At 44.9% G+C, this 14,832-nt stretch overlaps 1 protein-coding gene across 4 annotated transcripts in view; it reads left to right on the top strand.

Moving 5' to 3' along the window:
- MYLK (myosin light chain kinase) overlaps positions 1–14,832 on the top strand; it is a 320,305-nt gene that overhangs the window by 208,374 nt on the left and 97,099 nt on the right. For 3 of the 4 annotated variants that reach the window (XM_074967150.1, XM_074967152.1, XM_074967151.1), the window contains 3 exons: positions 2,239–2,376; positions 7,745–7,942; positions 9,455–9,701. In XM_074967150.1, the coding sequence (XP_074823251.1) occupies positions 2,239–2,376; positions 7,745–7,942; positions 9,455–9,701 (583 nt within the window). Of the gene's footprint in view, positions 1–2,238; positions 2,377–7,744; positions 7,943–9,454; positions 9,702–13,901; positions 14,058–14,832 lie in introns of those variants that run through there. The other variant, XM_074967155.1, reaches the window with a different exon arrangement.

The following is a 14,832-nucleotide window of genomic DNA, read 5'->3' as shown; positions in this document are numbered from 1 at the left end:
GTGTAGAGATTGGTACAAGCCTAAGCACCGCTTAAATTCAGCCTACACCTTGTTTGAGATTTAAGCGGTGCTTAGCTCTCTGCACTTCACCTTAAAGTGTCAAGTATTATTGGTCAGCATTGGCCAGTCATGATGGCAGATTGCTGTTTAGATCTTGATCCTGCAAGTTGCTATTAATGGGGAGAGCCTTCCTTCCACACACAGCCCAAGTGAAGTAGTCAACACTGCATGTGTATGGTGGGGTTCATCTGCTTGGAACAACTTGCAAAACTGGAGCCTAAACTTGTAATCACTCTTTTTGTTATAATTAAGACGTAGTTATTTGTAGGGGTTTGTTTGCTCTTCACCACTACTGCAGATGTCCTTTAACTTTGCTACAGCTTTGTATAAACAGCTGGTTTTATTCCAGTGCATAAAACATGCATTTTTATGGTGCACATTCGGAGGAGTCAATGCTGCTTACATTGTTTTTTGGGTTTTGTTTTTCACATATTCCATCTGCAGTGACTAAACCAGTTTATAACATATTCTGGGTATACTGTGTAGTGCTAGTCTCTTGAAAACAGAACAGACATTCACCTGTTTAGATTATACAGAACAAGGGAGTCAAAGGTTCTAAATAAATGTCCTGGTCAGTGGAGTACTGTTAGTAACAATGCTGTTTTCACCCTTTGTGTTCTTCCTGCTCCTTCTTCTTTAGATTGCCTGTCCCGTTCCTCCTCCTTTGCGTGCCTTTGTCCTTCTCTCTGTATTTGTAAAGTGTTATGAGATGCTGGGATAAAGGGAATTCTAGAAGCATTATTTCTGAGTGTCCTTTTTGGTCTCTGCTCTCCATTTCCTGTCCTATTTCTCTCTTCCTCCCCCCTTTTTAATGGCTGTTCTCCCCCCGCTCTTTAGTCCTTTGTATGTGGTGCTTTGCCAGGCATTAGAAATGTAGCAGAGGAAACTAGCTTGGATTGCACAATGCAGCCGTCCTTTTCCAGCACTTCCTTTCTCTAACATTCTCCATGAGTGAAGAATGAAATACGGAGGGAGATAACAAACCCTAGTAGCTTGTTACTGGAGTTGGGCCTGAACCAAAAGCATGACCATTTTACCTACACAATGCCACTCGCACTGCAAATAGGTGCTAGATAAATGAAGCATGGTGGAAAACTAGGCATTTCAAAAGCTAAGCCCATTACATTCAGCTGCAGTAGGTTTGAGTTCCCACATTTCTTACAAAACGAGCTTCGATCTCTTGCTATCCATCCCTATGGAAAAACTTCCTATACCATAAGCCTCTGGGACAAAACCATTAAAAAGGCTCCTCTTAGACAAAAATACTTTAGGGAGAATTAGGGCAAAAATCTCTTGGATGGGAACAGACACAAAAGAAGCTGTTCTTGTTTGTGGAGGGCCATGAGTATGTGCTTGTCACTGTACAAGACAACACAATCTCTACCCTCAGCGAGCTCACAAGATAAATCAAACAGCAAGTGTTCCCAAGTGACTGACAGATATTTGATGGCTTGCTATATTTGGCCACCACCAGTACACTGGCTCCATAAATGCACTTCCTCTGAGCTTTTGAGCAGAAGTACCTACCCTTATCTGATGCATCTGTCAGGATCTAGCCAAATAAGCTGGTTTCACACCATATGAATCCCTCCAGACAGACTGTAGGAGGAGTCTCCAACAATCCTGGATAATTTTTAACTAAAGGAGCTGTAGTTTAGTTATATACCCTAAAGTAAGGCTAAACATAGCTCATCCTTCAGGGCATAAACCAATTGCCTCAGGGGCAATAAGGAATCTTTCCCATCATCACACATTTTGCTGAGTGTAATACAGGAGAGGGGTGAGGTGGGTTTCCATATTCCACTATGAATTTAGCACTCATGAAAGGAAATGGATTGTCAGCTGTGGAGACAAAGTCTCTGCATAACGACAGGTGTATTAAGGAAAATGAGTTTAAATGTCTCCATGCTATCCTGCCAATATACCTGAACTCTGAGCTGGGAGGATTGGGGGAGGGAGGACACTTCAGTCAATACTTTCACTCAGTCTTTGGCCTCTCTTCTGAGGCTACCAACAGGAGAGACAGCCAGGTTGGTGGTGGGTTTTGGTGACGTGTATACCTGTCTAAGAACTGGACTGAGACCACCCAACTGAAATCACCCTGAGTCGAAGAGCAGCTAAAATGCATTGAGGGAGTTTCCAGTAAGAGACCTTTCTGTTTTTCCATTGATTCCACAGAAAAGAAAAGCAGCAAGAAAGTGGAAAGCACACAGTCTGTTCAGACAAACAAGACCTTTGCACCAGTCTTCCTTAAAGGCCTGACTGACCTCAAGGTCATGGATGGAAGCCAAGTAATAATGACTGTGGAAGTATCAGGTAAGTAACAAAGTATCAGCATTATTTAAAAGAAAAACCTTGGATGCTAGACCTACCAAATAATTAAAATGTGCAGTGTTTGTCTTTTATGTCTTAGTGAGAGAGACTTTGTAATTAAATATAATGCTTCAAGGAGCCAATTTTAACAAAGTAAAAATTAGGGTCGTCTGGACTGAACCTGAAGGTGGATGAACACTGTCTATTGTTAGTGTTCAGATCTGCAGAAGGATCTCTTTATTGTAATAAGCAGAATAATATCAACTCCTTGTTGTTGAACTGAAATTAAGTCTTGAAGGGCTCATAATAGCCTGTGCTGTGAACCAGACAAGACTGAACTGCTGTCAGCTGGTGCAAGATTAGTGCTGTAGAAGAGAGATCAGCCCTAGTATGAACTTTGGTAACACAAATCTCTGGCTGCTAACTTTGATCAGAGGATCTAAAATGTCATTTTATAGCTCACACCTTTATTATTTTTTATCTCCAAAGAGCTGTACTAAAAAATACTCAACGTTACCTCCTATCACAGACATCTCCATTGATATCCATGGCTCTTTGATTCCCTTACTCACACTGAGTAGTACCTTACTATTGAGCAGTCCTATTTAGTCCATATGGGGTGGTGCAAGGGGTAAAGTACTGCCCAGTGTGAGTAAGGGTATCACCTGCTTGACCCAGAGTTGAACTATTAAACAAACAAACCCCAACCCTACCACCTTTTGGCTAAGATCTTCCCTATGGAGCAACCAACATCTCATGGAAAACCTTCTACTGGAAATAATTTTGCCTATTACAATAATTCGAGAAGGTGACTGGGAAACAGCCTTTTGGACAAAAGTTGTCATTGTACTTTGTGCTCTCACTGGGGACCTCTGCTTTAAGCTAGCATCTGTTTCTTTTGGTGTTCATCTGCTGCTTCTTCAAGTAGATGCAGCTGTGTATTCCACTTAGGATCCAGCACACTGGAGCCAGAGAATTTTGCCTTGCAGTACCCTTAGGAGGCAGTGCTCATTACCCCTCCCCTGGCTATATGCGGTAGCACCACCTCAACCCCCCTCAGTTCCTTCTTACTGCCTGTGGCTGGAGACAGAGCTGTGTGGTTCTTAACTTCATAAACTCTCTCTCTATAGTTGAGAGACTTTTCTAGTTGTATATAGTTAGTTCCCTTAGTTTTAGGGTTGGTTGAGATTTAGTGTGAATTACCTTTAGTTAAGTATTTCCCTGGTGATACCCTCATTGTCTGTTGGGGGGGGGGGGAAGAGCGATACTCATGTACAATGCTTGCTGTACTTGGGCAAGGCCCGTGTCAGGGAGTGGTGGTCAATTTGTAAATCATCCACAAAATGGACTCAGGTGGCTAGGGACCTTTGCAGGCCACATGGCCTGCTTCAACACCAAGGCCTATATCAGATTGAAGGTCGCCCTCAGGTTCTGAAACTGCTGCTGTTTTGCACTCTGGATCTAGTGCTTCACTGAAGAGATGGAGGAGCTGATTCCCCCCTCAAGTGCACCAAGGAAAAGTTTGCATAAGGCCAATTGAGACCACTCCGGATCTCATGGAGACTCTTCTCTTCCAGAAAGAGCATGGACCCCCCCGGTATTATTGCCAGCATGCAGGGTGGAGCAGGTCCCTCTCACCACTCCCCGGTACTGTGTAGGGAGGTTAGAGACCCTATACGGTCTACTCCGGTTCCAGCTCTGGAATGTCCGTTGTCTGGTACCTATAAGGGTGATGTCGGCAGCAGCTGTTTCCACACTGGTGGCATATCAGGCTACAGTGGGCCTCCTCTGCCTTTCTGTCCTGAGCTCTGCCTTGGTCCAGAACTTTTCCAAGGCTAACCTAGTTTATAGCCCTGGTGGCTGGGTGGGCGACTGAACTAGTGTCTGTTGGCACTGCACCCCGGTGTTTCCCTTCTGCAGTCTATGGAAGTGGGGTAGTGCCAGGCTCAGTGCAAGGGACCTCCTCAGCACCAGGAAACTCCTTGTTACTGTGCTATGCTCAGTGCCACCAATGTTACTGGGGCAGCACTTGCCACCCTCCACTTCATTACTGTCAGCTACATTGTTACCACTCCTGGCACCCATGGGACACTCAGTTGAAGAGGTCACACTCCCTCAGCTTACCCTAAGGTAAGATCACCAGGTAGATCAGTGGCAGGGACTGTTGATTTGATGCCTGGACCTGCAGCAGTTCAGCTTTCCTCTTGCAGAGCCTCCAGGTTCATCAGTCCAAGAACAGGATCCAGCCTGCTTCAGTTAATAGCCTCTTTTTTTTTTGTCTCCAGATGATTCGACAGTGCCTGGCTTTTCCTCTCCTTTAGTGCCCAAGGACTTCAAGGCCAACCAGGACATTTTGCAGCATGTGGCTGCTTCCCTGGGCATTCAGGAGGAGGGACTGAAGGAGAATACCCATTGGTTGTTGGAGATCCTGCAGCCGCCTGCCCTTGGGAGAGTGATTCTCTCTATTAGCTATGTGCTCCTAGAGCCTGCAAAGATTCGTTGGAGCACGTCAGCTTTGGTACTCCCTACTGCAAAGGGCTTGAAGAAATGCTATTTTGTAGCAGAGCAGAGATTTGAGGGCATTTATTCCATCTGGCCCCAAATTCCCTGGTTGTAACTGCCATGAATGATAGAACCCGGCAGGGCAGATTTAAGTCCACTTCTAAGGACAAGGAGTAGAAAGATCTAAACCTCCTCTTCCCTGCAAATGTGGATTGTGAACCAGCAGGCACGGTTATCCAAATAAGATTTTGTGAATTGGACAGCTGTGTCTAAGTTTGCAGATCAGTTGTCTGAAGCCTCCAAGGAGAAGTTTCAGGGGTTCGTCGCCAACGGCTGCTTGATGGCTAAGACATTGCAGTCCACACTGAATGTCAGACACTTTGACCAGAGTGATGGCCTCAGCAGGGGCATGAGAAGGGTGTCCTTGCTGGAGAATGTGTGCATTGCTCCCGACATGCAACAGACTAAGGAGGATTTGCCCTTCAACAGCTGAGTGCTTTTTTCAGGCAAGATGGATAAGACTCCACTTCAAGGATTCTAGGGTTATATATTTCCCGCAGTGCAAAGGTGCCACTATGGTGTTCAACAGCAGCAACAATACTGTCTGCAACACACCTTTGAGCAGCCTGTCCCTTCCCCAAGACAATGGCGCTACCTCAGAAAGGGGCATAGGTCTCAGAAGAGAAGTATTCAGGTCTGGGGTTTGGCCAGTCAAAACGCCCCTCCCCTTTGATGCCCTGAGCTCCCATTTTTACTCTTTTGTCCAGAGCAATGGTCCAAGTCATCGCCTCTGTTCAGAACTGGCTGGCTAGCTAGCTATCACAATGCTTGGGGCTTGATTACCACTGACAGCTGGGTCCTGAGCACTATCAGTTTTGGCTATGCCATCCAGTTTCTCTCTACCCTACCTTCTGTGGTCAGAGCAGGAGACCTTACTGCATATCAACGTCCTGGAGCTTCAAGCCATCTACAATACATGTCACGCCTTTCTGGACTGTATGAGGGGCTCAATGGTTCACCTACGTACCAATACCACCACAATGTATTATGTCAACAGGCAAGGGGAAGCAAAGGGAAGCACACTCCAGGGTGCTCTGCTAAAAGGCAATCAGGTTATGGCAGTTCTGCATTGAGGAGAGTATCACTCAATAGCTGATCACTTGCCTGGTGTCCAGAATCTCCTTGCAGACCATCTCAGCAGGAATTTTTTCCTGAGTCATGGGTGGTCCCTGAAGACAAGCATCCCACAGGTCATTTAGGGGCATGGGGCATTCCAGTGATCGACCTGTTTGCTACAAGGGACAACAGGCAGTGCTGTCTGTTCTGCTCTTGAGAGGGCCTCAGTCTGGGCTCCCTGACTGATGCCTTCTATCTCAGCTAGGAATCCGTTCTCTTGTACACTTTTCCCCCCGATCCCAATCATTCCACAGGTCATCCTCCAGCTGAAAGCAGATTGGGCCAAGTTCAACCTCATTGCCCTGGCATGGCTGAGGCAGTGTTGTTTCTCCGGCCTTCTTATGCTGGTGATTCAGCCTCCCATATCCCTTCCTCTCCATCCCAATCTATTCTAAAGAAAAAAGTTACTTTACTGCCACACCCAAAGTAATTGGTCTAATGTGGTTTCTCAGTTTCATTTGAGCCAGGGAGTGTGTTTACTTGTGTTCTTTCCTAAGCCACATTCATCCCTGGAGAGCATAGTCTCCAAACATTAGATGTCAGTTGTCTAACCTACCTGGACAGGACTAAACCATTTCGTGCTTCGCCTCATCTGTGTCATATGCGGATCATATCAAGGGGCAAGTGGTCTCTTCACAACGATCTCTAGGTGGATAACATCCTGTAACAAGACTACATACAAAATAGCTTTGACTATACCGCCTCAGCAGGTAAGAGCTCGTTCTATGACAGTGCAAGCTATGTCAATAGCATTCCTCAGTGATGTTTCAATATTGGACATTTGCAGGGCTGCCACTTGGTTGTCCATACCAACGTTTATGAACCATTATGCCATTACTGTGTCATCCAGCGTGGATGCAAACATTGGTAGGGCGGTCTGGCAGTCCTTGTTTAGATAGGATCCGAGCCTTGCCTCTTGGGGTGGGTACTGCTTGTGAGTTACCCAAGTGGGATAAGCAGCTGCATCTACTTGAAGAGGAGGAAACGGTTACTTACTGTAACTGTGGTTCTTAGAGATGATGTGGATGTGTATTCCATGACACACTCTGTCCCCTCTGCATTGGAGCCTAGTCTTTGGGCGCTGAGCATGAAGGAACTGACAGAGGGTCAAGGCAGCACTGCCTCATGTAGCCAGAGGAGGGGCTATCGGCATACAGCACAAGCGCTGCCTCCTACTCTTCTGCTAGGCACACTGCTCTGGTGTGCCGGGTGCGCACACACCTGAGTGGCACACACATCTGCATCACCTCTCACAGAACCACAGTTACAGTAAGTAACCATTTCTTCTGCCAGTTCTTCCCTACCTGAAATCACAATCTTTGATCACTTCCATTCTGACCCTAATAGATGATTCTGGCTTGAATCTGGGTGAGGCAGATACAGATTCAACTTTACAAGTGGGTTTTGTTTCCATGCTGATCCCATACATGGCAGTAAATAAAAAAGGAGCTCTGGCAAGGGAGATAATGCAACAAGCTGAGTTGTGTTTATATCGGATGTCTTTCAGAGTGTTTCATGAGCTGTGATCCAGGTCCTAGCACAAAAAAAGTAGAGCACACAATAGGTAATCAGTGCAATTTGTGCCTGCTTGTGCCATGGCTGAAATGGGCCTTTTCTGAGATCCTAAGAAGCTGATAAGGTTGCGTCTCTTTTCAGTTGTGTTGATGCCTTTTGTTTTTTTGGTGTTGCTCAGCTAACCCACCTCCTGAAATTATCTGGCTGCACAATGGGAAAGAAATCCAAGAGACAGAAGACTTTCACTTTGAAAAGAAAGGCAATGAATATAGCCTGTACATTCAGGAGGTATTCCCTGAGGACACAGGCAAATATACCTGCGAAGCATGGAATGACTTAGGAGAAACTCAGACCCAAGCAACTTTGACTGTACAAGGTATGAAGCTTGAAGCTCTCTGAATTTAGGAAGAGCACAGAGGATGGCATTCCAGTCTGCTGGATGAGGGTCTATTTAAAATAGATAGTGTATGTAAAGTATGTTGTGGTGGATGCTGTGAGCACTCAAATCTGTGTGTTTGGGTTAAGAGCTGTTGAGCAGAAGCAACTTCTCCATTTTTACTGTGGGACTTCACATTACAGTTTAAAAACCTCATCCCTGCACACTATTGCTAAGGACAATGCAAGAATTATGCTAAATACTACTACAGATTCTGATTATCAAGGCTTACTTAGCTATGGACTTACTGTAAACCATTTAATGCTGTTTTTCTTTCTAATTAAAGCACTGGGCATTTGGAAAACGTGCCCAGGAGCCAGGCATGCTGGCTTCTTTTATTATTAGCACCGAAAGAATAATGTGTGAGGAATACTTGGAATCTGCAATTTGAAAACAACCTCATAAACAAAGTCTGAGAAGACAACTTCTGTGTGATATAAATCCCATCCTTAATGTGGTTTGGGGTACAGGGCGTGGGCTCTGCCCTAAACTATGTGCCCACAGGACCATCTCTTTTTAAAGAAAAATAGAGGGATGTAGCATTGTCAAGTCACTTAAGTATATAAGAAGCAGCCATAAGTCTTCAGGCACTCCAGTGTTGGTTCTTTCACTGGGGCCCTCGATAAGTCAAATCTTCATTCAGTTTTCCTCTCTGATTTTGGAGGCCCAAGTTGGTGTGGTTGGGCCGGTCTTTCAAATGCACTGAGCATCGATAGCTCCCATTCGCATTATTCAGAATTATGGGGTGCTCGTTACTTTTGAAATTTGTCTCCATTTGGACAAATTTCTCCATTGAGAACATTTGGACAGATGTCTCCATTTGGACACCCAAAAATCAGAGTTCCAAACCTTGTCCTGAATTCCTGTGTCTCAGTTTCCCTAAAATGGGATGCCTACTTCCCAGGAGTTATCTGATAAATTAATGTTTCTAAATGATTTGGAGGCGAGGGGCTTAGTCCTTGGATACAGCAGACTGGCACACCTGGGTTTGCAATGAAGAGGCTTTGCAATGGCTTCGTCTGCCTTTCCCTCTCTGCCTGACCCAGGATTCAGCCTTCAGGGTTCAGCCTCATGGCAGATCTGTTACACTAGCTTGTAACAGCCCCATGAATCACATTCCACTGACTCCACCCCTGCTCCCAGCATGTCCCCCTACACTAGAGAAATCCTCAGCTTTCCATTTAGGGCAACTTTGTAACATGGGTCTAAATCTGGCCAATAATGTGATCTATCACTGCTTAATATTAGTATTACTAAGAGTTTCGTGCAAGGCTAAAGGCCAGCTGTGTTATCAGGTTCGAAGATTATACCCTAAAGTGTTCAGAATTCCCTTGTGACCTTGTGGTTACTTTGCATATAGTGTAGTCAGTTGGATGCTCACACTTAGGTGTGGCCATTTCTCTTGCTTATTTTTTCTGAATCCCACATTGCTCCTCCATTTGTGCGCTGCAGAACCTCAGGACGGTATTCAACCCTGGTTCATTAGCAAACCACGATCTGTGACAGCGGCTCCTGGACAGAATGTCCTTATTTCCTGTGCCATTGCTGGAGACCCTTTCCCCACAGTTCATTGGTTTAAAGATGGGCAGGAAATAATGTCGGGAGCAGAGTGCGAGATCCTGCAGAACGAGGACATCTTCACGCTGATCATGAGGAATGTGCAGCGCCGTCAGGCTGGGCAGTATGAAATCCAGCTCAGGTATGTTCACCACGAAAGAAATACATGGTAGCAGTTTTTTTGAGGTGCAGATTTGTTGTTTCCCCAGCCCGTGGAGCACTTCGATGTAGTTATTTTCAGCCCCCTCCCACTTCCATCTCCCAAACTGCAGATGGGCATCCCTCCCTCCTCTGTCCCTTGAACAAAATGAGACCCCTCCCATTTAAATCTTCCTTTTGTAAGACCCACCCCAATTCGAGGGCAAAAACCTCCCACCACTCTAGGAAGGCAAAGAGCTTCAGGGTGCCCGCTTCACAGCCTTGCATTCACTCATCTCATTGGCTTACATGGTGCTGTCCTGGACAGCATGCCTGTTATGCCCAACGGCCAGCCATGGCCTTTCAATGTAACCAGTCCTTCCCCTGCTGGTTCCTGATCTTATGGAAAGGTCTGGATGGAGTTTAGCTCAATGGTTACAACAGGGGATCAAGTTCTATTCCTGGTATTGCCCCTGACTCCGTGTGTGACCTTGAGAAGTCACTTCATCTTTTGGTGCAACTCCTTACCAGTTTATAAAACAGATGTTATAGGGGTTCATGAATAGTGGTAATGTGCTTTCTGATCCCCGAATCAAAGTGCTGTAGAAATGTAAAGTACTATTTTGTGACTAATAGAGTAGCTGGGTCCATGTGACAGGACAAAAGACTCATTTAAAGCTGCAACAGGAAATGAGGTGCATTTGAAAGACAAAAGGGGGGCAGAGAAGGAAAGAGGGGGGCATAATTTTCTTTGTAGATGCTGGAAAAAAAAATCAAGCTTGGCCAGCAGCAGTGGAAAAGGTAATATATGTATCTAATTGTGGATGTTATGGCCAAGCCTATTTGTTTACCATGTTCATAGTCCTCCCCTGCTATCTCATTGGATTTTTTTCTAATGACCCCAGCTTTTTGAGGGAATGATCCCTCTGGGAAGGGCCATTTCATATGTTTGACTCACCTTGGGGGGGTGGGGGGAGAGAAAATGCATTTCCCGACCATCTGCTTCAAATATTTTAATTTGGAATGAGAGCCTCCTTTTCCTGACCCCTCTTTTGGGCTAAGACACCATTATACATTGCCTTTATTGATCAAGATATTCCATGCTTGGGTTAATCCCCTAAAAACCTGGAAGGTGCTTTTTTAAAATTCTCTAGGATTTGCCTTTTAATCTGTTCTTAAAATTATGCCCCTCAAATCTAGCATCAACTTTGCTGCCTTTCCGTGTCACATAGAAAGTGCTGTAGCTTTATTCCCCCTTCTGATGGTAACAATCAGACCTAGAAACATTCCCTTTATGGTCATAAACTTAATTGTCTAACTTTAGACCGATATTGTATGCGAGGTAGCGTACTTTGATATATTGCCTTATTTGGCTAATTTTGTGACTTTCTGTATTAAATTTTATTTAACTTCCATGGATCTTTGATCCTGTGACATCAGGGGGGAAAAAAATCAATTTGCTCTGATTGCTCCATAGGCTACCTTTTTAGTCCAGATTAAACTGTCCACTAGTCAGACAGGAACTTCTTCAGTTCTATTCACTCTTTCTTGCACACGAGTTATTTTTTTCTACCCTATAGAACACACTGTGCAGCACACATGAGGAGGACACTAAAATTTTAAAGGGGCACAGAGGAGTTACAATGCTGATTCATTTGGGTATCTCTTCACTGCAGAGTTAGCCTGGGCTTTTACTCGCCTAACCCCGCCTTCCCTCCACACACAAAAACCTCTCATTCAGGTTAAGTGATGCTTTCAACCCATGCTAGGTGGTTTGACTGAGGGTGTGAGCTAGAATTTTCTGCTTTTATTCAGGCTGGTAACCCATCTTGCAGTATGGACACAGGATTAATCATTCAAGTGCTGATAGTCCGTGACTTCTGTGTGCCCAGAAGGAAAGACAGCTTTCCCCACAATTCACTGGGAGTGGCTCAGCTTACTGCAGCACAAAATAACCATGGGGCATGTCCCCAGAAGTCCTAGTGACACACATGGGTGAATACAGCACTAGTGAGGAAACAGTAACTCAAGTGTGACTTTGCAGTGTGGCACACCCAAGCTAGGATAACTTGGATGCTGATCACCCAGGCTAACTCTGCAGCAAGGACATACCTAGAATGGAAGGCTTACCATACCATAAACGTGCTATAGAATAGAAGGTACGGCTAAGTGCAGAAAATTCTGTAACAAAGTCAGTGCCATAGGAGATTTCTGGTGGGCTAGATGCAAATATGAGATAGTAAACTGAAGAAAGCATAACAGAGAGGCTACATAAAAGTTAAAGTTTATTCCCTAATCCTTTTACAACAAGAATTGTTGGGGATCACACACAGATCAGTGCACTCATTTTGTTTGTTCTATTCCATAATAAAGCTATGTTGCAATTCTTGCTGGGTGAATTTTGAAATCCCTGTTTACACAGCTCTGATTTGTAAAAGTTTCAGTTACTATTCAGAGAGTAGAAACAAAACCGTGTGCTTTAGGTAACCAACCACTCACCACAAATAATAGCCTCAGAAATTTCAGCTGGTATAAATCAGCATAGCTCCATTGTCTTCCATGGAGCTGCACTAATTGACAGCAACTGAGAATCTGGCCCAACATGAATAGTTTATGAGCGGCCCACGTTCTCCTGCACGCTCAATTGTTTGTGGAGTATGGAAATACATTTATTTCCAATCTAACCATTATCTGGGGCAGTGACAGCTGAGTCTATTTTCCTTCTCTTTAACTGCATGGCTCTGGGAGGGCTAGATGCCTCTGTCTCAATGCTGCCCTAGATTTTATGAGAGCATGTAATGGGGTGCACCACTCACCAGTAGTCTGGCGCCTCCTCCTGGTCACTCTGGGGATTAGCTCTTGAAGTTGCACACCACCACACCATCTCTCTCTCAGGTCTGTCGCTCCTCTCACAGCCCAGGAGCTGCAGTGTCTTCTTTGTGACTCAGCCCTCAGGCTAGGTCACTCGGCATCCCCCCCTACCGGGGGTATATCAGAGTCTTTCCTTCAGTAGCTCTAGGTGGTTTTCCCAGGCCTGTTTATTGCTTCAGGTGCCTTCAATGGCTGGTAGGGGAATCTGGGCCCATCCTCTATTCTGGGCTCCAGTTCAGGGACCCTCAGCCCAGCAGTTCTGTACTTTACTCTCCCAGCCCTCACTACTCCTTCCCTGGACTGCTTCCTACCACTCTTGGTTGGTCCCGTCTCTTCCAGTACTAGCTCCAAACCCTCCTCCCTCTTTCCAGGGAGTGACTGCTCTCTCCCAGCAACAACTCTTGTCTGTTGCCAGGTTCCTGGCTTTATAGGCCCCACCTATTACAGCCCCGCTGAACCTGCTTACAATCAATTCCTTGCACCCTGGCTCTTCTTCCAGGTGCAGCCCGTGAAGTTAATAGGCCTAGCTGGCCACTTTAACCCCTTTCAGTCCTGTGTGGGGTGGATACCCCATCACATAGTGTAGCTGAGAAATCCCAGCTATAGAGCAGGCTGGTATTATAGTGCACCAGAAGATCTTAAAACATAGTCTATTTTTCTTCAAATGAAGTGTACTTTACCATTTGTCGTATTAATTTTATATAGTACCTTGCACAAGCCATAAGGCACTTGCACGGTGACATCCTGCCCCCCTGAAGCTGATGGCAAAACTCCCATTGACTTCTATAGGGACACCTTTAAAGAATTAGAGACTAATCAAGTGTGATATTCTATCTATCTTAGGTGTTTCTAAGATGCTTTTCTCTGAAGTTTCTAAGCACTACTAAATATTATTCATGTCTTCCCCAATTTTCCATTTGCATTGACTACCCACAAATTCAAAAAGCATGTTAAAAATCTTTAGGCCTCTTACCTTCATTCTTCCACTCTGTTGTGTCCCAGTTAACTCACACAGGTATACAACCCAGTCTGGTTATTGTGTTCTATCAGTGATTATTATTTAGCTCCCTTTCTTCTTCTCTTTTCTTTCCATAAATGCTAACTGGCCTATTTGCTTACCTTGTCCCTTGGGGGTGGAATGCTGAATGTCAAGGGACAGTGGTTAAGCTGATACTATTCCTTGTTTTAAAACTAAACAGAACTCAGTTCTTTGTGCTAGCTGTGTTTGTTTTCATTACATTAGCAATGTTTTGCTGACATGTTATTGTAAAGGGCCATAGGAATGGTGTTCCACAAATTAGTATAAATAGAGGGATTGAATCACCCGCTCCTGAGCTGCAGCCATTGAAATGGAAACAGCAGCCTGTATAGCTGCACCAGCAACGCTGCTCAGTTGAGAGACAAAGGAGCAGAATCCGTTTGCTGATACAACAGTGTAAATCAGATCCTGGTCCAGGAAGTGAAGAAAAATTGGTTTAGCCAATTAAAGGTAAGCAGTGCTTTTTAACTAGGGAAATGGAAACACCTTCCCCCCCCGCCCCCGTACTCTGCCAGCGATGCCTGCTTTGATACACCTTATCGTCATCTCATCTTGCCAAAATCTCTGTGCTTCTTTACAATGCTTTCTCTTTCCTGATGCACCTTCTCTGGCGTAAACAGGGACAACAGGAATAATTGGAGAAGCCCCCAAATCCTAAAGCCAAGCCATTGTCTCCATAATAACATAGTCTTGCAATTATCCTCTTGCTTCTTCTGCAAATCCTCTGCTCTGCGTAGGTCACCACCCTATCCCCATAATAGTCGAGCCCTTCCCCAACATTTAAATAGAGCAGTAACAATTGCTCTTTCTTCCTCCTTTGCCGCCTCTTTGAAAGTTTGATTAGTTTTGATTACTTTATATAGAGTTTTTGAGGGTGTGAAGAAAACCTAAGGTTAGCTCCCCCTCCTCATGAGCCAGGGATACCTTGAATTTCATTGAGTAAAGGTAATTTGCAGAGCAATTGGGATGTCCCAGATTGCACCCAGTGGCAGTTATCCTTTAGAAACAATGGTCTGGCTGGGAGAATGTGTTACTCATTTCTGTGCAAATCCTGTGCTCTATCAACGTGCTCTGTGTTTTTAAGGAAGAAAGCAGTGACCTCCCCTCCACATTGTCTCTTGTCCCCTTATCCATTACAAAGTTGCCAAACCCTAATAAAGGTGTAAAACACTTTTGGCCCAATCCTTAGCTGTGTAAATCAGTGTAGCTCCTTTGAAGCTGATGA

The sequence above is a fragment of the Natator depressus genome, chromosome 11 (assembly GCF_965152275.1).
Source record: "Natator depressus isolate rNatDep1 chromosome 11, rNatDep2.hap1, whole genome shotgun sequence".
Classification (NCBI taxonomy): domain Eukaryota; kingdom Metazoa; phylum Chordata; order Testudines; family Cheloniidae; genus Natator; species Natator depressus.
The sequence above is the reverse complement of the archived record's forward strand: the minus strand, read 5'-3'. Positions and strand labels throughout refer to the sequence as shown.